Source organism: Thrips palmi, unplaced genomic scaffold (assembly GCF_012932325.1).
Source record: "Thrips palmi isolate BJ-2018 unplaced genomic scaffold, TpBJ-2018v1 HiC_scaffold_11, whole genome shotgun sequence".
Classification (NCBI taxonomy): domain Eukaryota; kingdom Metazoa; phylum Arthropoda; class Insecta; order Thysanoptera; family Thripidae; genus Thrips; species Thrips palmi.
The window spans coordinates 5,842,352-5,862,948 of NW_023144622.1; the positions used below are offsets into that span (position 1 = coordinate 5,842,352).

The following is a 20,597-nucleotide window of genomic DNA, read 5'->3' on the forward strand; positions in this document are numbered from 1 at the left end:
TGGGCGGCGCTGGCCCGCTGGCCGTGTCACATCTGGCGGGCCGGGGCGGGGCTGGCCGGGCTGGCGGTCGCGGACGGATGTGATACGCTGCCCCGTCATCTCTGTGATGACACGATGACACAATGACACGTCGGCGTGGAACGTGCTACACGCTCCAAGTTGCGCCCGGTGTGCGGAGCCAAGTCGGCAGACCGCCGCGTCTGGTCCTGCGCCGCGCTGCTGCCGAACAAGGCCGCCGTTGTCGAGTGCCCTGTCCAGCGCGGTGCTCTCTGTCTCTCTCGCACTCGTGGGGCGTCCCGTAGGGGTGCGAGAGAGACAGAGAACACTGTTCGGAGGAGCACGCGGCGAAGGTCACCGGCGCCCGCGCGTTTCCTCGGATGCAGCTGTGTGTCATCATCTGGACCGAGGAAAACCAGCCCGGGGCGGGGCGGGGCGGGGCGGGGCAGAAGCGCGCATCTCGGCCCCGCCGGGGTCACAGTTACGGCGGGCAACGGGGTTTGGAGACAAGGCAAGACAAGGCATCGTGACAGGGTCATCATAAACACGGCACGTGCGCCGCCAGGACACCGCCTTCTCGGAAGTAGTGCATAATGCACTCGATTATGCAAAGGCGGTGATTCACTTCGCGCGGGGAATTGGCAGCACTGAGTGTGGAGGCCCCTCGGGCAAAATACGCTCATCTCGCTTGTTGTTTCGAGAAATGAATTATCAGACACAAAACAACTATGTAATCGGTTCACTCGATTGTGTTGGGGCCACTGCAAGAGACGAATCACAACAAAATTTTGCGGATGCAGGATCGTGGTGTTTTCTAACCTGTTCCTTACATATTTTGCAAGGAATGAGTCTGGTGTGAACGTGAGTAGTGGTTCGCTTCTGAGGACAGTGTACTCAGCAAAAGCGGTTGAGAAAACCAAAAACAATGAACACTCGTCTGCAATTTAAATACGAAAGGACCGGCTTGTTTGAAAAGCGCACCGAATTTTGACGAGTCCCCTTGAAGGTGCGCCAGGCCAACCATTCCGCGCGGGGCCACACCCTTGTAATTCTGTTTGTCCGGCCGCGCTCTCTCTCTCCCCCCTCTCTCTCTCCTCTCTCTTTCTACGAGGCCGTGGGGGTCATAACTACGGCCCGGCCAAATCCACGCCCGGAAAACCCTGGCGTCTTCGTCTTTGTTCTTTTCTTTAGCTCCTCTGCGAGGACAACAATGAAGCACTGCGAAAAAAAATTAAGTGAAGAAAACCGGAGAAAGAATCAATGAAAAAGGTGAAAGAAAATAGACGACGGTTCGTTAAACTATAAAAAAAACACCTCGCGTATTTTTAAAAGATTAAAATCTAATCTGGAAAATGACATTTGGTTGTGTAAACACTGCCTGTCTCCTACAGTGTAGTCTGATACGAATGGATGCGGTATGCCCCCGCAGGTGGGCCGTCTGTCTGGCCCAACCGATGCATGGCATTGCCACGACACTGGCATTGCCACGCCACTGCCACGGCACTGCTCGTCGCATCAGCAATGCATGACACGAGTAGGGCGCGAATCCAGGCGGTCGCACCTCGGGGAGGAGCACACGCCAACGCTGCGCCTCGAAACGCACCAGAAGGTTAGGTCAACCCCGCATTACCAAAAAAAAAAAAAAAAAAAAAGTGGACTAAAAACAATTTCGCATTTTGACCCTCATGGGTGTCCCATGTGACTACCCAAAATAATGAAAAATAAAATTTCTTCTAAATTTTGATCTTCTTTTTCTTCCTGGGTGCCCGCTGCCGAGGCGAAGCTGTCCCGGAGCGGGCCGCGGGAGGCGGGGCGCGGTCGCGACGCGAGGCAGCCGTGACCAGGCTCAACAAATCACTGTCTGCACAGCGTTCGAGTGCCGGCAGCCTTAATCGCACGCGTGGCGTGGCGGGAGGGGGGCCTCATTCAGATAAACTCACACAGACACACACACAAATACAGCCTCCGCTGTCATTGTGACGTGAGCGTCGCCACGGGAGTCTGGTTATTTCAACGATTATCCAGCTTTTTCCGGTTACTATCTGATGTGCGACGACCAGGCCGAGCCCCGCCGCCGGTAACGCGGTGCGAGTTGGCTTGCCCGGCGGTCCGGGGCCTGGGGGGCCGGGCCTGCCCCCCAGACGCCGCCAGACGCGCCACAAGTTCTCGCTCGCGGCTCGCGTGGCTCGCAGGAGTGGCTCGCGGCGTCTGGCGGCTCGGTGGCCGGGGGCAGTGCAGCCAATCAAGGCTAGATTAGCGCGCACCGAGGCGAAGCCGTCGCAGCCAGGGGCACCGCCACCGCAACGCGCCGCAACGCCCAGTCCGCCGGGTGGGCAGTGTTTGGCGGGGCAAGGCGAAGGCGAAGGCTACGTGCTCCGCGTCGGACGGGCCGACGGACCAGGGACACGCCGCCGCCCAGAGACCCACACCCGCAGTGCCCCACCGGCAATAATATGGTGCAGGCGCGCGGCGACTGCCGCTACCAGCAGGTCGCCGTCCAGGACCCCGTCCAGGACCTCGGCCAGCATGGCCAGCACCAGGACGTACGTACAGTGTGTGTGCCGCCGCCGCTCCGCGCCCCGATCAGTGTGGGAACAAGTTCTCCTCTCCAGCGGGGCTGTACACTAGTTTGATTCCGCGACCAGTGCTCCACCGCTGTCTCTCTCGCACCCCAACGAGCCACCCCGTGAGTGCGAGAGAGACAGCTTCCCGCAACACGTGGCCTGGTCCACGGAGTGGCGTTGCCCGGCAACCTGCCGCCCGCCGCCAACATGCCGGATATTGTTTTGCTCCAATTACCCGGAGTGCGCGGCCGCTCTGTCTCTCTCGCACCCGTGTGGCCTGCACGGGACGACCCACGAGTGCGAGAGAGACAGCCTGCTGCTGGCAGTGTGGGTGGATGTCGCGCTGCTGGAAGCACCCCTCCGACCGCATGTCATGCGAGGTTTTAGGGAGCCAGGCCATGTCTGTCTGTTTTTTACCGCGCATTCGGTGCACTGGTATTCTGTGACTGAGTAGCGGGGTCGCTTGCCGCGCTCCGCCGCGCTTCGCCCACAGCGGCTGGTTCGGGTCAAAGACAGTCAAAGACAAAGCGCCACACGGTCTGCTTGTCCAGCCCCGGGCTTGTGTGGCGTGCGCGCTGCGCGGTGCGGGGTGAGCGGATTGCTGCGCACAGTGGGTCGACTCCGCCTGACCCTGTCGCATATCGCCCCGTCACCAAAGTGACGGCCAAAATTTTCACAGTGCGGTGGGTTATATTCTCGCCGTTTAAAAGCCGACTGGGCGTGACTGACAGCTGAAGTGAGTGAGCAATTGCCCGGTAGCCCGACCGCAAATGAGTCGTCCTTATCTAGAGCTCTCCACTCGAGCGATAAGTGGCGGTTCTGTCCGTGTCCCCCGCGGCCGGCGACTGCCTGCGTCTGCCGGGGACGGCCCGCGAGTGCGAGAGAGACAGAGCGAGGCCTCGTCCCGTGGAAGTGCAGCTGTGGCGCCGGAAACAACCCGTGCTGCTCGGGCCCCGGCCTCGGCCTCGGCCTGGGAAAGGGTCCAGCAGGTTGCCGGCGGGTCGAGGCAGAGGCCCGCCGCGCCACGCGCAGCCTGCGCTAAATTCTCGGCTATTTTCCCCGGGTCCCGCCTCGTCAGGTTCACCGGAGGGAGAGAGAGAGAGGGTCAGCTGCTCTGGCGCGGCGGCGAGGGTCGCTGCCGAGAGCGTGCCCTTGGCCATTTCGGCGGGATTTTCGCTTCGGTCCCTACCTGCCTGACACTGCTGCGGGTCCAGCAGCCTTACCCCGTTCCCTTCCGCCCGGCTTCGTCGCTCTGTCTCTCTCGCACCCGCACGGCCGCACGGGACGCCGTGTGAGTGCGAGAGAGACGGACTGCGAGAGGGGCGAGCCTGGAGGCAAGCCTGGAGGCAAGCCTGGAGGCAAGCCTAGCCTCGCGGCGCCCCTTGTCGGGCTGACTTCCCAAATCCTGCGCAGTACATGGTGCGGTGAAAAGGAGCGGGCCTGACGGGGTGCTTACAGCTTTGCTGCTCCCCCCCCTCTCTCTCTCTCTCTCTCACTACCTCGCTTCTTTCTCCTGCCGTCCCCTGTACGCCCCTTGCCAGGAGGCTGCTGACTCCGAAACACGTCGCGCTGTCTCTCTCGCACTCGTGGGGCGCGTCCGTAGGCCCTGGGCGTGCGAGGGAGACAGCTGATGCCTCGATCCCGCGGCAGGTCTCGTGCTAAGAGCACACTGGACGGGGTTGATTGCGGCCCGCCAGGCCCGCCAGTGGCGCGGAGGGCCCTTCCAGTGTATTCCGTTACTTGAGCAGCCGAGTCCTTGCCGGTCCACCCGCAGCCAGCAGCCCCCAGCCCACCGAGACAGTCGAGCCAGGCCAATTGCCTTCAAGTTTGCTCCCCTGAGCCCGGCCCGGCCTTTCGCGCGGCCCTGGGCTGGGCTGGGCTGGGCGCCCCCCGAACCAGTCGTAGGTCTCTGCGAAAATCAAGACCAGTACTCGGCTGCGCCTCGCCTGGGAGAGCCACGGCGCTAACCACTACACCAAAAAAACAGCCGCACATGAAAGCGTAATTTGCGTTCCCGGCTCGGGGCGCCGGTTTGACCTAAAACGCGGCGTCCTTCTCCTTCTCCTGGAACTCGTTTATTCGCCCTCCTCGGTGACCCCGCCGAGAGCGAGCTGTCTCTCTCGCACGCCGTGCCGCCGAGTCGCCAGAAAGAGAGACTGGCTGCGCTAATTTGCGTGGAGGCGACAGAGGGCGCGCCGGCGCAAAAAGAGCGAACGCCGCGAACGCTGGAGGAAATGAGATTTTCCGCGGCGGTGTCTCTTTTGCACGGGCCGCGACGGCCTTGCTTCGGCTCGGCTGTGACGTCACCGGGGTGGCGCCGCACCGCGCCGCACCGCGCCGCGCGGTGCAGGGACCAACCCGTCTGTCTCTCTCGCACCCCCACGGCCCTACGGGGCGCCGCGTGAGTGCGAGAGAGACAGAGCGAGTGCACTGGCGATGCAGGTGTGGAACGGCGCCGCCGCCCCATCCATCAAGATCGTCCCCGGGGAGCCCTCTCGGGCGCCTCGGGCGCCTCGGCCTCGCCGTCATCCCTAGGTGCGCCGGTGGCGGCGGCGCGTGGCGGCGCGACGGTGGCGCTGCCGGAGGATAGCGCCGTGAGCAGATTTCTTTTTTCTGAAGGTCGCCTGTGCCTCGGCAGTCGGGCCTCCATCTTTAAGACTGGGCTAAATTGACCTTGGGCCCTCGGGCGCGTGCTACGGGCGGTTCGGCCCGCGTCTTGACTCGGGGCTCGGCTTCAGGCGTTTCGGCTTGGCGACTTTACGTGGTTTTGACTTCGGCTTTCGGACGTGACTTTCGGGCTTCGGACTTGCTGGGCTCCTCGGCCTCGGGCGCCGTTCGCCGTTGGGGCCCCTCGCCGTCATCCCTAGGTGCGCCGGTGGCGGTGGCGCGTGGCGGCGCGACGGTGGCGCTGCCGGAGGATAGCGCCGTGAGCAGATTTCCAATATTTATTCATGAAGTCGCCGTTGTGCGGTGACAGCAGTGCCGGGACACTCTCATTCATATTAAAAACTGGCGGCTAAACTTGACATTGGGCCCCGCGGTGCCGCGGTGCGGTGCGGTGCGGTTCGGCCGCCGCCAGGGTCCTTCCGCTTCAAAGTGGAAAGGGTCGCTGCTCGTTGGGTTCGATTCCTCATTCAGATTCATCCTCTCTCTTCCCGGCTGCGATCGCGCAGCGCGGCCCGAGAGCGATTCAGAATCCACCCCAGTGCTCTCTCTCACCCAAGGGACGCCGCATGAGTGCGAGAGAGACAAAGCTAGTCGTTTTTGCAGGTCGTGGTGCCTTCTCTCTGAATGACGGCCTTCTTGTTCTGGTTGCAGACTGTCCCCTCCGCCGCCATGGACGACGACGAGGTGGCCAAAGACCCGGGCGCCCAGCAGCCCCACCACCAGGGCTTCTCGGACGAGGACTTCGAAGGTGAGACCGCAGCCACCGGTCTGTCTCCCTCGCACCCCGACGGGACGCCCCATGAGTGCGACAGAGACAGGGCGACAGCTTGACCCCCGCCCCACGGTCCAGTAATTCAGTTCGGGGAACGCAAACGTTGGTTTAGCGGTCGGTGTCCACCGTCCCGACTGTGTACGCGGCTCGCGGTTTCCGCCGACAGGAACAGGGTCTTCTTCTCCTGCTCCGCAATATTACCGCCGTCCAGGCCACTTGTACCGGGGCCACGGCCGCGGCCTGCGCGCCGGCATTGCCAGCAGTACTGTACCTACCCCCGATGGGGCCCGGGGGGCTGGGCTGGGCTGGGCTGGCAGGCCGGGGCGCTGGCGGACATGCCGACACCGTTTCCCCTCCCGGAGGTCTGCTTTGAGGTGCATCTATTATGGAGCAGCGAGTATGAAATGGCCTGTCGGAGCACCTGGACCAAGGACACAGCGAGGGGGGGAGGGGACACATGTGGCGCTGGAAGCAACTTTGTGTCGACTGGAGAAACGGGCGACCCATCTGCCCGGAACATTCTGCGTTTCCCTGTGTGTGTTTCTGTGTGTGTGCTTTGCATGGGTGTGTGTGCTATCAATGGGGTGTGCCGAGGCGTGCTGTTTGAGGGGGAGGGGGAGGAGAAGGAGGATGCCTGTCACCGGCCGGGCCGGGCCACGTCCCGGGCCCCCTGTTGCAGGCCGCCAGCTAGAAGGCCGTTCGTCGCTCTGTCTCTCTCGCACCCTCCGGGACGCCCCACGAGTGCGAGAGAGACAGAGCGACGGTCCAGGCTCCAGGCGCTGGAGGAGGCCCGGAGGGTCCGGCCCCAATCAAGGAACCACTTCATGCTGGATGCTGGGGAAACGTTTCTGCATCCGTCCGTCCGTCCGTCGCACTGTTTGTCTCTCTCTCTCCCCCAAGGACGCCCCATTAATTTGAAAAGTGGCTTGTCTGATCGTGCCGCGTGCCGGCCTAGTGCCGGCCGCACTCCCCGTGGGGAGCGCCGTGCAGGGCAGGCAGCGCCAACGCACGCCGACGGGTGGGTTGCCTACCTCCCAGGCGGTCCGGCCTCCCGCGTCTCTGGCCTGTCCGTCTGTCTGTCTGTGTGTCCGTCCGTCTGTTTGTCCGTTCTTCTGCTGCCAGTCGCATGACCACGCCCTTCCAGCCCGTCGTGCATTCATACTCGTGGCTTATGCAAATACGGATGCTCGACAAAAAACGTCTCCCGTCGCGACAGCACACCAGCAAGCGTGCTGTTCGACAGAGAGAGAGAGAGAAGAGAGAAAGAGAAGAGAAAGAGACAGAGAGACAGAGAGAGAGAGGGACTGTACTTGGAACGAAATATCGCCAACACGCGCTTGCCCTGCCTCGCTCTGCGCTCTGCGTCGGGGGAGGCCAGGGAACAGATTAAGCCCCGCGGTTCTCTAATGCAATTCATGAGCATTTTACGATCAGCCGAGCGCTCTGTCTCTCTCGCACCTCTGCGGGGCGCCGCATGAGTGCGACAGAGACGGAGACAGGGGCCGCGCTATCGGCCGCGCTGTTTCGGCGATGCATCAACCCCCGGCGAAGGTTGTCGAAAAGCGAATATCCCGAAAGTTAGTTTGTCCAGAACGGCGCGGCAGCGAGGGGCTCCGAAAAGGGGGGCAAAAAATGAGGCGAATTGACGACGGAACTTGTTACTCTTCCCTGCTTACTCTTCGCTGGTTTTCGCCGCCCCACCCCGCCCCGCCCCGCCCCCTGGTCCGGACGGAGTGGGGTATTCCGGGGCGTAAACAGCAAGAAGCCATTTATCTTGCCGCCTGTCGGCCTTTTTTTCCGTTCCTCATTTTAGTTTTTGGCAATTTCTGCCCTCGGCCATCGAAGCCTCTATTATCCGGAAACGACGGCGCCCCGCCACCACGGGTGCAGTTTGCAAAACATTCCGGAAGATAGTCGAATTTTTTTGACACTGACTAATTATTGATTGGAAATGACCGCGTAGTCAAGCTGGGCGCGAACTCGCGTATCCGCCATTTTTATTTTTCGCAGATAAACATTTTTCGTTTCCTTCTTCCAGTGTCGCGTCTCATTTCACGAATCTCCTCGGCGGCGCGTTCAATATCGGCTTAGTTTCGCTCCTCCGGCCGGCATCCCCCGCGCCGCGGGCAGAAGCGGGGGAAGCGCTCGGTTCCCGTTTCCATTTCCGGAAAAAAGAGCGGGAAAAAGGCGGAAGTCGGAGTTCTGTTTGAAGCGCCGGACACGGCAGGGGAGGTATGCGGGACACGAGCCGTGGAGGGTCGTTTTACCTGCCTCTCTCCCCCACTCGTGGAGAGTCCCGCGTCGGTGCGAGAGAGACAGAGCGGCGGGAACGATTCCCCTGAAACTCAAAGAACGGCCAGTGGCGGTGTCACACTGTCTGTCAGGCCCGCTTTGGATGTTCGCGTCCGTGACAGCGTCACATCTCGTTTCGATGTCACGGACATGACTCGGTTCACGCGTGCGACAAAGGGCCGCGTCATCGTTGATCTCCGTTCGGGGGGTCGCTCTGTCTCTCTCGCACTCACGGGGCGTGCCGAAGGGGTGCGAGAGAGACAGAGCGTCGCTGAAAACTATTTTCGCCGGAGCCGCGGCGCCATTACCGCGGCCCCGACGTGGCCGACGTGGCCGACGTCGACGTGCCTCAGATAATAACATTCGAGGTCCGACTCGAGTCTGAAAGCCTCGGCGGCCATGGCCCGGGCCTTGGCGCCGTGCGCCTTGGCGACGGCCTCGCTCGGTGGTGCCACGCGCTCACCGGCTGCGCTGCTCCAAGTTCGGAAGAAAGAGAGAAAGGCGGAACGAAAAATTGAAGTGTGAAATGTAAACAAACTTGTTGTTGTTGTTGTGCCCTCAGGTCACCGAGCGGGCTCCGTGTTCGTGGGCGTGCACATCCCGGGCAACCGGCGGCACTCGCACCACCGCCGCCACCACCGGCACCGCCACGACGGCGACGAGGACGACGACGAACGACCCCGTGAGTACGCCGTGCGCCCGCGCACGTCTACACGAACCGTTTTTCTGGGCTTCACTGTAACACCGTAATCGCAAGGCGAGCCCCGCTGATGCGGCGACAGAGGAGGGTGTACACTGCCGAACGCCAGACGGGCTGCGCCCTGCGCCGCTGCGCGACCTTGTCCAGGACGTCCAGGGCGCCGCACAGCACACAATGGACGGGGGGGGAGCTTTACTGGCCGTTATTGTCTCCGGTGCGGTTATAGGCGCCGTGCACAATCCACGTAACGCGGCGCTGGCTCCGCCCGGCCGGCCTGCGAGTGCGAGAGAGACGGACGGTGTTACGTGATAAGTGGACCACCCTTTATGGTGGAGCGATATTGCAGGCGGGCGCCGCGTCGGAGCGTCGGCCGGCCCGCTCCAGGGCCCGGACGACCTGCCACAGCGAAAGAGAGGCTCAAGCGCCTTTTAGGGTCTCTCCGGCCGCGATAAGTTTCAGCCACCGTTCATGGCAGAGTCGGAGAAAGGTAGAGAACCGCTGGGGGTAGTTGTTGCTACCGAACTAGACTAACGGAATGCTTTGCGATTTTTACAGTGCCCATGCTGGGACGCAGGGGAAGCCGACTGGGGAGCATCTGCGACGATGGAGAGACATGTAAGTAACCTCTTTACCTATTTTCACAATTTTTTCTCTTTTTTCCTCTCTCTTTTTTTCACTGCGCTCCCTTCCCCCAGTCACGCCGCCGTCGCAGAGGGTGCAGTTCATCCTGGGCGAGGACGCCGACAACGCGGCGCACGAGCCGCACCCCCTCTTCTCCGAGATGGGCGAGCTCTTCCAGGAGGGCGAGGACGCGGAGTGGCGGGAAACTGCCAGGTAAGGCCGACTCTCCGTCCCAAAAAAAAGTTGCCCCCGGCGGGATTCGAACCCACACTCACTTGGTGGCGCAGGTGGATCAAGTTCGAGGAGGACGTGGAGGAGGGCGGCAACCGCTGGTCCAAGCCGCACGTCGCCACGCTGTCGCTGCACTCGCTGTTCGAGCTGCGGTCGCTGCTGCTGCACGGCGCCGTGATCCTGGACATGGAGGCCTCGTCGCTGGAGACGGTCGCCGACATGGTGCTGGACAACCTCGTCAACGCCGACTCGCTGCCGGAGAGCGCGCGGGACAAGGTTTGTTTCGGGACATGGAGGTGCGCGCTGACGGCGTCCACGACCTTGACGATGACGGCCTGCTCCAGGTGCGCGAGACGCTGCTGCGGCGGCACCGCCACCAGCACCAGCGGCGGCGAGAGAACTCCGCCACCAACATGACCCGCCTGCCTATCATCCGGTCCCTGGCCGAGATCGGCAGGAACCACTCCGCGTCCAAAAGTGAGTCCCGTCCGCGGCGGAGGCGGCCCCGCACCGGAACCATGACGCCGTGCCCTGTACTAACCGTGCCCCACTTGTCAAGGAGCTGCAGGAGTTTGAACGGGGCTCTCCTTGACCACCAGGCCGTGCCAGGGGGTTAATTTTCACCCCGCCATTTGCGGGGCCCCTCGTGTGTGTCTAGCCGCCAGCACTCCCCCTTCCCCTACAGTGCAGCGCGCGGCGCACGCTGGCGGCGCACATTTAAATACACGAGCGCGAGAATCGGGTCACGGGGTTGCAGGGTTGAGGGAGAGAGGGCGCGCCGAGGCCTCTCATAACAGCAAAGTCATCAAGGAAGAACAACTAGGCCAGCGCCGCCAGGCCGCCAGCGGCGTGCAGCGTGCAACAGCCGGGGGCGGCGGACTCGGTGGACTCGACGGACACGAAGGGAGGGGAGGGGGGAAATCGTGGCGGCAGCGCGCTAAAAAGGCGCTTTTCTGAATCGCTCCGTCTCTCTCGCACCCCGACGGGACGGCCCGTGAGTGCGAGGGAGACGGAGAGTGTGATGAGTCGTATGTGGGACACGACGGCCTGAACAGCGACCAGCAGCAGGGGGAGCCTAGTCCGTTGGCCACCGGTAGCCGCGGAGCGGGCACACTGTGAGGCTTCGGACAGGTGGCGGGGCGGCGAGGGGAGGGGGAGGAGAAATCAGATGAAAAAGAATGGGAGAAGGGGAGAGACATCAGAAGCTCGAAGCCCCCAGAGCCCCGCCACAGCATTGCGTGCCTCGGCGCGCTGACCGTGCAGGAAATATCTCTCACCCCTCCGCCGTCACCACTCCCACCCCCTCCCCTTCCGATTTTTACGCTCCGCACTCACCCATCCCACCCCGGCTACGTATCCTTGGATTTCCCCGGCCACCCTTCACGCCCCTGGCCTCCACCCTTCACCCCGCCTTCACGTCGCGCCTGCAATCCACCTTGATGGGAAAGTTTTCGCTGCCTTTGCAGCCTGCCGGATACAGTGTGCTTCGCGCTCCGGGGGAGGGGGAGGGGAGGGCTTGGTGTGTCGAAGAGGAAGTGTGGTACGCCGAGGGTGCGCGTCAGCGCTCGGTTATTTCTGTGGAAGAGAAATATCACGTGTGTGCGTTTGTGTCTGTGTGCGTGTCTGTCAGTGTGTGTGTGAGTGTGCTTGTCGATTCCGTTGCGGCTGATGAGCTCGCTCTTCGCCCAAGAGCGACCCCGCAGTGGACTGCCGCGCTCATGTCGCTCCACTCCGGCCTCTCTGGCATTAATTGCCGTGTCATGGACCGAGCGCTCCATTTCGATTATGTACGCCGCGGGGGGATGGGGGTGGGTTGGCTGGGCGGCGGCCGGCTGGGATGAGAAAATTAAGGTTAAATCCCCGGCAGGCAATTTGTTATTGCGGCCCGGAGGCTCCGCGTCGCGCGTCGCGGCGGCGGACCAATTTTTCATAGCGCTTGTCACAGTGCCAAAGCCAACAGGCTGGCGGGACGAGGCCGTCTCGAGTCTCAGGGCGGCCGGGGTGCACTGGAGGGCAGGCCGGGCACTTTCAACAGGTACACCCGGGCACGCCCCGCCCGCGCCCCGCCCCGCCCGCCCGCCCCGCCCCGCCCCCCGCCCCGACGCGCCGTCCATGGCCAAGTACAGTACCCGCCACGCTGGTCTAGCTGGTGTGGGCTCATGGCCGCGGCCCATGGCGTTAGTCAACAGGTCCGCATGGCCGCATGGGACCAGAAGGACCGCGCCCCGAAAATTAAAACGCGGCACCCGCCGGGGATCGAACCCGCGCCGCCCGCGCGACGAAGCAGTGCTCATCCGACTGCGCCACGGCGTCATGGACCTCCACCTAACGAACCACCTGATGTGATGGCAGCAAGCTCCGGCAGCCGCAGTCCTTCCCCGCAGCCCCGCCCCCAGGGCGGCCAGGGCGGCCAGGGCGACGGGCTGAGTCGCAGCCATTCCTACAGTGGAGGCGCCAGCGGGGTCCCCAAAGACGCCGCCAACGCCGCCAACCCCGCAGGGACCGGCGTCCAGCTAGAAGTGAAATATTGCAAGGGGTCCTTTCTGACGGTGCCAGGAGGTACACACCGTACACACGGTACACACGGGCCCGTTTAGTACCGAGGAACCCGGCCGCAACCCCCTACCCCTGTCTGTGTACCCTACCCACCCCACCCTACCCAGGCAGCACACTGTGAAAAACTTGACTTTCAGTCCGGATGGACAGTAGTAAACCAGCACAGGTTAATTAACAGGTCCTTTCTCTCAAGTTTTCAGACCGTCACGTCAGTCAGTCACAACCTTTTTTCACAGTGTGCGGTGGCTATGAATGGTAACCCTAGGAGCCCGCGTAGGCCTCCAACCCTCCCGCACCCCGTGTGTTATATAGCAAGCACCCCGCGCTGTATATTGTGTATGTAGGCTAGGACCGCTAGGTGCGGCGGGCGGGCAGCACGCGGAGGCCGAATGCTCTTTTATTACCCTGGCTCTGTCTCTCTCGCACCCATACGGGAGGCCGCAAGAGTGCGAGGGGGAGAGAGAGAGCCAGTCAGTCAGTCTGCTGGCTCGCGAATGCCACAAAAATGCATAAATTGAGTAACTTTTGGCCGGCGTGCCCCCCGCCCGCGCGCCAGCACCCCCTCCCTCCCTCCTCTCCCTCCCCGCGCCCTCACTGCGCACCGGGTAGGGCGGGCCCTTCTGTGAAGGGATAGAGGTATTGCTTTAGGGGGAAGTGGCTTTGACAGTGCCCGTCGCAGGGCTCCGTTTGCCCTTTGCTGCGCCAACAGGTCGAGCATTAAAAGGGATCCGTTAGAACTCTCAGCCGCTTCTTCACTTTTTTATTTATTTTTTTAAAAATATGTTACAAGTATTTTGTGTTTAGTGCGTTGATTTGATTTTGTAAACTATTTAGTACCCCTTCTTTATTTGCTGTACGTATTTTGGAATTGACTATCATTGTTTTTGTACTGATATTTTTTTCCCATTCTTTTGCGTTTTGCCTCACCTTTTTTCCTTTATTTACTAGCGCACCTTTTGTTTTGTTTCTTTCGTTTTTGTTTATTTTGTTTTGCTATTTTGTTTGTTTCTCCAGAGAAGCGAAAAGCTTTGAAAGCCGCGCGCCTTCGCGGTGAGTACATATAAATGGGCGGGGGAAAAGATTCGTGTTTTTTTTTTTCGGTGTTGGTGTCGCTTTGGTTTTCCTCGCGTGGCAAAAGAGTACCGTGTGGATTTTTTTTACAGTGGGAAAAAAGGGAACTGTCTGCACGTGCTGTGAATAACAAGGCGCGTAACCAGTAACAGTTTGGGAAACGGTCGAGGTTTAATCGTGGCGCTATCCCTGCAGGCTCATTCCGAGCGGTGCCTCCGTCGCTCTGTCTCTCTCGCACCGCTACGGAACGACCCGCGAGTGCGAGAGAGACAGAGCGACGAAAGCGACCCCCCTATACGCTTGGTGTTCTCCTGGTCCCCCTCCCGATCCTTCGGCTTGGAGCACCCCCTGCATGAGTGTGTTGTTTGTTGTGTCCCACAGTTGACGAGCAGCTATCCACGCCTAACCTCTTGGGCTCTGGACTGATTAACAAACCGTCCGATGTGGGCCGGTACCTCTCCATCCCTGGCGCGGGTACTACTTTATTTTTCATTTTACCTTTCTCGTAACTACCAATCTTTTTTTTCTTCAGTTGTCAGTCTGCCAGAGCGAAAGCGTTTACTAGCATTATCTTTATTTTTGAGGACTCGATTGGAAGCTTTCCCGCATCGTTCTGACAGACTGACCGGCCTCTTCCTTGCCGCACCATCTTTTTCTGTCTCTTTTCTAGTCGCCTCGATGTTTCCCGAGTAGCCTCCATTTGACTGTCTAGCGCTTTGTCTGTTTGCATTATTACTGCGAGTCCTTGACTCGTTATCGGCTTTGCATGCCCCTTTTGTGTACTACTTCACCGTGGGCTTCATTCGACCCGCTTCTAAACTCAATCGAATCGCTGTTATAAAGCAACTCTTATAACTTTTTTTTAAAAAAAAAAAAAAAAAACTTGCGCGCAGTGCGGAATCGTTCCCGCGACCGTCCACTCCTTGGCGAGTTATTAAAGCCGTTGGTGCGGAAGTGAAGCGGCCCAATTAAAAACGGCCGCCCTTGCGTGAGATCTGGACGGATCTGGGCGCGTTCCATTTCCGCAATGCGCGAGATAAAAATTAAAAAGCCTAATTGTGACCAAATTGTGACCGCTGCCTGACCACTGGTCTGCCTCTGGACGGATTCGGACGCGTTCCATAACCGCACTGCGCGGGATAAAAATTTAAAAGCCTAATTGTGACCAAATTGTGACCGCTGCCTGACCACTGGTCTTGCTGCCTCCGCAGGCGAGGGGATGGAACGCAGCCCCAGCGCCATCTCCATGCCCAGGAACCACAGCTCCACCGCACTGGGCGATTTCAGCACCGAGCACAAGGTGGGTCAAATAACCTCGGAACTAGGGGAAATAATGGAGCATGCTACTGTAGGAAAAGTTTGCTGCGAGATGAAAATAGAAAATAGAACCCCGGGGAGCCATGGGGAGCCAGTCGCGTCGCCTCTCAGGAGTGCTCTTTTTTGCTGTTTGTGGTTTTTGTTCACTGCGTGTTTTTTTCCTCCTGTCTCTCGAATTTAGTGCCTGCTATAACAAGTGTCTGGCAACAAAGACTCTTCCTAGAGCTCCCTTTCTTATCTTTCTCACTTTCTCCGTCGGAAAATTGGCTCCCGACTCCGTGGCTCACAAAAGTTTTCTACAATTGCCTTTTCTTTGCAGAGCAATGTCCAGTTCATGCGGAAGATACCCCCCGGCGCGGAGGCGTCCAACATCCTGGTGGGCGAAGTGGACTTCCTGGAGCGGACCGTGGCGGCCTTCGTGCGTCTCAACCAGGCCTCGTTCCTGGGGGACATCACCGAGGTGCCCGTGCCCACGCGCTTCCTCTTCGTGCTGCTGGGCCCCACGGTAAGGGAGGGGAGGAGCGGCTTGGCGAGCGGCTTGCTGCCTTAGCGCCTTACCAGTGGCGGGTAGGCAATCCAGCTGCGCCGCGCGCACGGCAGCGCTGCGGTGTGGCCTATGCTCTCATTCACAGGCGCTCGCTCTCTCGCTCGGCGCGCAGCCCTCGCCTCGCCGCCCCCCGCAACTGGGCCATTTTTTGTGTACAAATTCATTTACGGTTTATATTTTTTAGAAACCTATTTTCAAAATTTTTAGTGAAATTTTTGAAATTTTTCAAAATTTCTAAATTTTTCAAAATTTTTAAAAAATTTCAAATTTTTTCAAATTTTGATACGAAAGCCACTTGTTCCTCCTCGCCAAGCTCGCTTGTGTTCCGCAGGGCGGCATCGCGAGCTTCCACGAGATCGGGCGCGCCATGGCGACGCTCATGTCGGACGAGGTGTTCCACGAGGTGGCCTACAAGGCCCGCAGCCGGAACCACCTGCTGGCCGCCGTGGACGAGTTCCTGGACGCTGTGACGGTGCTGCCGCCCGGCGAGTGGGACCCCAGCATTCGCATCGAGCCGCCCGCCGCCATCCCCTCGCAGGTGCGGGTTCAAACACCGCCATTTTCGTGTCAAAAATAACAAATTTTCAGCCAGTTTTTTTCGAATAAAAATTTCAAAATTTAATTTGCAGGACCCGCGCAAGCGGAAGCAGGAGAAGCTCGGGCAGGACGTCGACCCCGAAATCCTGGAGCAGAAACTGCGGGAGCAGTCCGGCCTAGCGCGCACCGGCCGCCTGTTCGGGGGCCTCATCAACGACCTCAAGCGCAAGAAGCCCTGGTCAGTGCCGCCTCGGCGAACCGAAAACCACCATCATTCCGTTCGGCAGCGCGCCGGATTAAAACCGGCAGGCTGATTCCGAACAGTGCTTTCTCTCTCGCACTCACGGCGCGTGCCGCAGAGTGCTGGAAAGACGGGCCACTGTTCGGAAGCAACCCAAAGCGACGGCCAAAAGCGGCATGCTGACGGTGTTGCCGTCGTCGTCCCGCAGGTACTTCTCCGACTTCAAGGACGCGCTGTCGTCGCAGTGCGTGGCGTCCTGGATCTTCCTGTACTTCGCCTGCCTGTCGCCCATCATCACCTTCGGCGGGCTGCTGAGCGAGGCCACCGGCAGGAACATGGCGGCCATGGAGTCGCTCGTGTCGGGCTTCGTGTGCGGCGTCGTGTACGGCCTCTTCTCGGGGCAGCCGCTCACCATCCTGGGCTCCACCGGCCCCGTGCTCGTCTTCGAGAGCATCGTCTACGAGTTCTGCAGGTACGTCAGGGTGTTCGAACCCGCGACCGCGCTCTCGGCGCGCCGGGACTCAACGACCTCGGCCACGGTGCGTGTTGCAGCGAGATGGGCTGGGACTACATGTCGTTCCGACTGTGGATCGGCATCTGGATCGTGGGCATCCTCATCGTGCTGGTGGCCATCGACGCCAGCGCCTTCGTGTGCTACATCACGCGCTTCACGGAGGAGAACTTCGCCACGCTCATCGCCTTCATCTTCATCTACAAGGTGAGCACGAAGGCGCGAGCCGCGCAGCAGCGCCGAGTCCAGGACACCGACATCATCACCGTCCCTGTTCGCAGGCCGTGGAGAACGTCCTGTCCATCGGCAAGAGGTTCCCGCTGAACACCCACGCCGGGGTGGAGCTCAACTACGACTGCTCCTGCATCCCCAGCAACTTCACCACCACGTCCACCACCTCCATCAACTGGGCCAACGTGTCCGTGCAAAACTGTCAGGCGCTCAACGGCACCCTGGTGGGCACGGGCTGCTTCACGCCCAAGTACGTCCCCGACGTGTTCCTCATGTCCATCATCCTGTTCCTGGGGACCTTCATCCTGTCCGTGCAGCTCAAGGACTTCAAGAACGCGCTGTTCTTCCCGTCCAAGGTACGCGACCGATTCCTATTGCCACGCCCGGCTTCTTTACTTTCCCCCCCCCTCAAATATATTAGCATTTTAAATTATTTTTGTTGAACAGGTTCGGCAATTTGTTAGCGATTTCGCCGTCATCATCGCCATCATGTCGATGTCCTTCCTGGACTATTTCGCCGGGGTGAACACGCCGAAACTCGAGGTAAAACTTAATGACAAAAATGGTTTTGGCCGAACTTAGCCCTCTAAGTAGCGAAATTTTGCCCCCCCCCCCCCTCTGGATCCGCCCCGAAACGCACCTCGTCCTGCTGCAGGTGCCGAACGAGTTCAAGCCGACGCTGCCGTCGCGCGGCTGGATCATCTCGCCGTTCGCCGGCAACCCGTTCTGGTCCATCCTGGTGGCGCCGCTGCCCGCCCTGCTGGGCACCATCCTCATCTTCATGGACCAGCAGATCACGGCCGTCATCGTGAACCGCAAGGAGAACAAGCTGAAGAAGGGCTGCGGCTACCACCTGGACCTGTTCGTGCTGGCCAACCTCATCCTGGTGTGCTCGCTGATGGGGCTGCCGTGGTTCGTGGCCGCCACCGTGCTCTCCATCAACCACGTCAACTCCCTCAAGCTGGAGTCCGAGTGCGCCGCGCCGGGCGAGAAGCCACAGTTCCTCGGCGTCAGGTACGGAGCCCCACACCGTAAGTCCCTTTTGTTGTTGTTTTTCTCGTCTGATTTTAAATTTTGTTTTTTTTGCTGTGCAGGGAGCAGCGCGTGACGCACGTCCTCATCTTCCTCACCATCGGCCTGTCCGTGTTCATCACGCCCCTGCTCAGCCACATCCCCATGCCGGTGCTGTTCGGCGTGTTCCTGTACATGGGCGTCGCCTCCCTCAAGGGCCTGCAGTTCTTCGACCGCATCCTCATCATGTTCATGCCCGCCAAGTACCAGCCCGACTACATGTTCCTGCGCCAGGTGCCCATCATGCGCGTGCACATGTTCACCCTCATCCAGCTGGCGTGCCTCATCATGCTCTGGGTCATCAAGTCCTTCAGCAAGACGTCCATCCTCTTCCCGCTCATGGTGAGGCGAGACGGATCGGAGTGCTCGGCAGGGGAAACATGTCTACCGACTCTCTAACGAATGTTCATGTTCGCAGCTCGTGGTGATGATCGCCATCCGCAAGGGCCTGGACTTCATGTTCACGCGGCGCGAGCTCAAGATCCTGGACGACATCATGCCCGAGACCATCAAGCGCACCGAGGAAGACCAACGACAGCTGGAAACGGCTGACGTGAGTCCCGAGGCTGAGACTAACGGCGAGGTGCCCACACACATTCTCTTCCGTAGAGCTGCGTCTTGAGACGAGGCCAGCGCATGCCTTAGCGCGTTAGCAGCGCGTTAGCGTACTCCGGCAGGCGGATTCCGAAGTGTCGCCCTGTCTGTGTCGCTCTCAGGACGAGAGAGACAGAGCGACTTCATCGGAATCGCTCGACCGAATCTTGAAGCATGCAGTTGGACTTTGTGGGTAAATGCCGGAGGAGCGACCGTGTGTTGAGTTATGCCTCGTCGGGACTGCTGTGCTTGCCTCGCGCCGTGAGGCTAGGCCACCCAACTTGTCCGTTACAGGGAAAGTTGGGTTGCCTACCCTCACGGCGCTCGTCGGACGTGGTTGACGCGGCGTTGACCCATTCTCTGCCTGTTGCAGGACGAGAACTTGCAGATCCCCCTGGCCAACGGCAACATCATGAAGATCCCGCTGGCGTCCATCAACATCACCGAGGAGGTCAACAAGACGGGCATCTGGAAGCAGGTGAACCAGGCCAACTCTCCCACCAAGGACGACCCCAAGAAGAAGCTGGCTCCGGGCGTGAAGAACAGGTAAGGCGTCTGCTGCCGGGGCGGGGGTGTGGTGTTTGGTTTGCCATCTAGCTCTTGTGGAAACGTCGGCCGCGGATGTCCACACCACTTTCCCGCCAAAAACACGATGGACTTGGATTTTCCGTTTTGCAGCAGCAAATCTAAGAAGCGCGGCAACAAGAAGGACGCGCTGCTGGACGAAGAGAACAAAAGACTGTCTACGATGGCGGAGGAGGACGACGAGGACGAAGGGATCACCATTAAGGTGGGCGGTTCGGATTCCCTACCCCCCAAGGCCCCCCAGGCTCCGCCCCTGGCTCCGTCTGGCACCCCCGCGGGGGCCAAGGACATGGTGCTCGTCACAGAACCAGGGCCGGGGTCGGGGGGCCCCGCGGCGCCAGTGTGAGAGTTCTAGGCCGCCCACGCTCCACGCTCTGCAAACTGACCTCCCTCCCTCCTACCTCAGTGAGTAGCCGGACCTGCCCCTGCCCTATCCCAGCCCCGTCCCGGAACCCCTTGGCTTGTGCTCCACCCCGCAGCACGTGCTCCGCGCTGTCTGCGTGGCCGTAGTCTCGCCCGCCATCCCGTAGCGTCGCTCGTGGTCGCAGTAGCGTCATTTGTTTTTGCACGGTACCGTCAGCATGGAGGTCGTTGTTGTGTACTCGCCCGGTCTCGTCTTTGTAGTGTGCCGGCCTGCTGACCCTCCCCAAGGCGCTCGCTTGGCAGCCCCTCCTACTCGTGAGAGTCTAGGACTCCGCAGCTAGGACGGCTGCTGTTCTGACCGCCAGTTTATTTCGTTGTTGTTGTTTTTATTTGATTTTTTTCTCCAGCACCGTTTGTTTTGATTTTGTTGTTTCCTTTATTTTTCTTCCGCTTCGACTAGGCACGCCAAAGTTGATAAGTGCACTGCGATTATGCCTGCTGGGTAGGCAACCCACCCAACACCCATCCACTGTAGCTGCCTGGGGGCTCTTCTCCTCTTAGAGCCCAGTCTGTGTTTCAGACGTCATTCTAAAATGCTGTTCGCCTCCACCAGGTTAACTACGGACCCAGAGCCGGAAGAAACATGAACGGAACCGAGACCTCGGTGTAAGAAGGCCACAACTCGCAATCGACAGAAACGTCCACGGTCTGGGCGCTCCACGACGTGGCCTGGTGTCAGTCCCACCCCCTAGTATTAGCATCATGCACCCTGGGCCCCACTGGCCCCTTGTTCAGCCTTGTAAGATCAATTTAATTTTATTTCAAGTGTATTCGGCGGTGTAATTTAAGTGGTACGCTGGTCACCTACATGAATTTGTGAATCAAGGCGGCCTTAAATCGTTTTGAAGACAGTGCCAACAGATTGTTACTCGCTTGTACGATAATTGTGAAGTTTATTTTAATATGCATCGAAAATATATGTACAAATTGTGCTCCTTGTATGTTTGAGAATCAGGATTGCCTTATAAATCCACACACAATTTTATAGAGAACACTTTATTGATGATTTAAAACAAAGCTAACAACACACTATTCACAAAGTCACATGCAACATAGAGTGCTTTGCACT

At 59.8% G+C, this 20,597-nt stretch overlaps 1 protein-coding gene across 7 annotated transcripts in view; it reads left to right on the forward strand.

Moving 5' to 3' along the window:
- LOC117639774 (sodium bicarbonate cotransporter 3) overlaps positions 1-20,469 on the forward strand; it is a 35,370-nt gene extending 14,901 nt beyond the window's left edge. Inside the window, exons 1-23 of one of the 7 annotated variants that reach the window (XM_034375667.1) lie at positions 2,329-2,540; positions 5,880-5,976; positions 8,855-8,974; positions 9,548-9,607; positions 9,688-9,826; positions 9,901-10,120; positions 10,189-10,321; positions 13,415-13,450; positions 13,853-13,945; positions 14,683-14,771; positions 15,108-15,293; positions 15,667-15,873; positions 15,965-16,110; positions 16,322-16,585; positions 16,666-16,831; positions 16,906-17,211; positions 17,303-17,398; positions 17,511-17,869; positions 17,950-18,268; positions 18,345-18,509; positions 18,894-19,066; positions 19,199-19,310; positions 20,082-20,469. In XM_034375667.1, coding sequence (XP_034231558.1) covers positions 2,451-2,540; positions 5,880-5,976; positions 8,855-8,974; positions 9,548-9,607; positions 9,688-9,826; positions 9,901-10,120; positions 10,189-10,321; positions 13,415-13,450; positions 13,853-13,945; positions 14,683-14,771; positions 15,108-15,293; positions 15,667-15,873; positions 15,965-16,110; positions 16,322-16,585; positions 16,666-16,831; positions 16,906-17,211; positions 17,303-17,398; positions 17,511-17,869; positions 17,950-18,268; positions 18,345-18,509; positions 18,894-19,066; positions 19,199-19,310; positions 20,082-20,138 — 3,633 coding nt within the window. In that variant the 5' untranslated portion in view covers positions 2,329-2,450 and the 3' untranslated portion in view covers positions 20,139-20,469. Of the gene's footprint in view, positions 1-2,328; positions 2,541-5,879; positions 5,977-8,854; positions 8,975-9,547; positions 9,608-9,687; positions 9,827-9,900; positions 10,121-10,188; positions 10,322-12,174; positions 12,422-13,414; positions 13,451-13,852; positions 13,946-14,682; positions 14,772-15,107; positions 15,294-15,666; positions 15,874-15,964; positions 16,111-16,321; positions 16,586-16,665; positions 16,832-16,905; positions 17,212-17,302; positions 17,399-17,510; positions 17,870-17,949; positions 18,269-18,344; positions 18,510-18,893; positions 19,067-19,198; positions 19,311-20,081 lie in introns of those variants that run through there. The other 6 variants (XM_034375668.1, XM_034375671.1, XM_034375670.1 and 3 more) reach the window with 6 other exon arrangements.
- Positions 20,470-20,597: the final 128 nt, after the last annotated feature.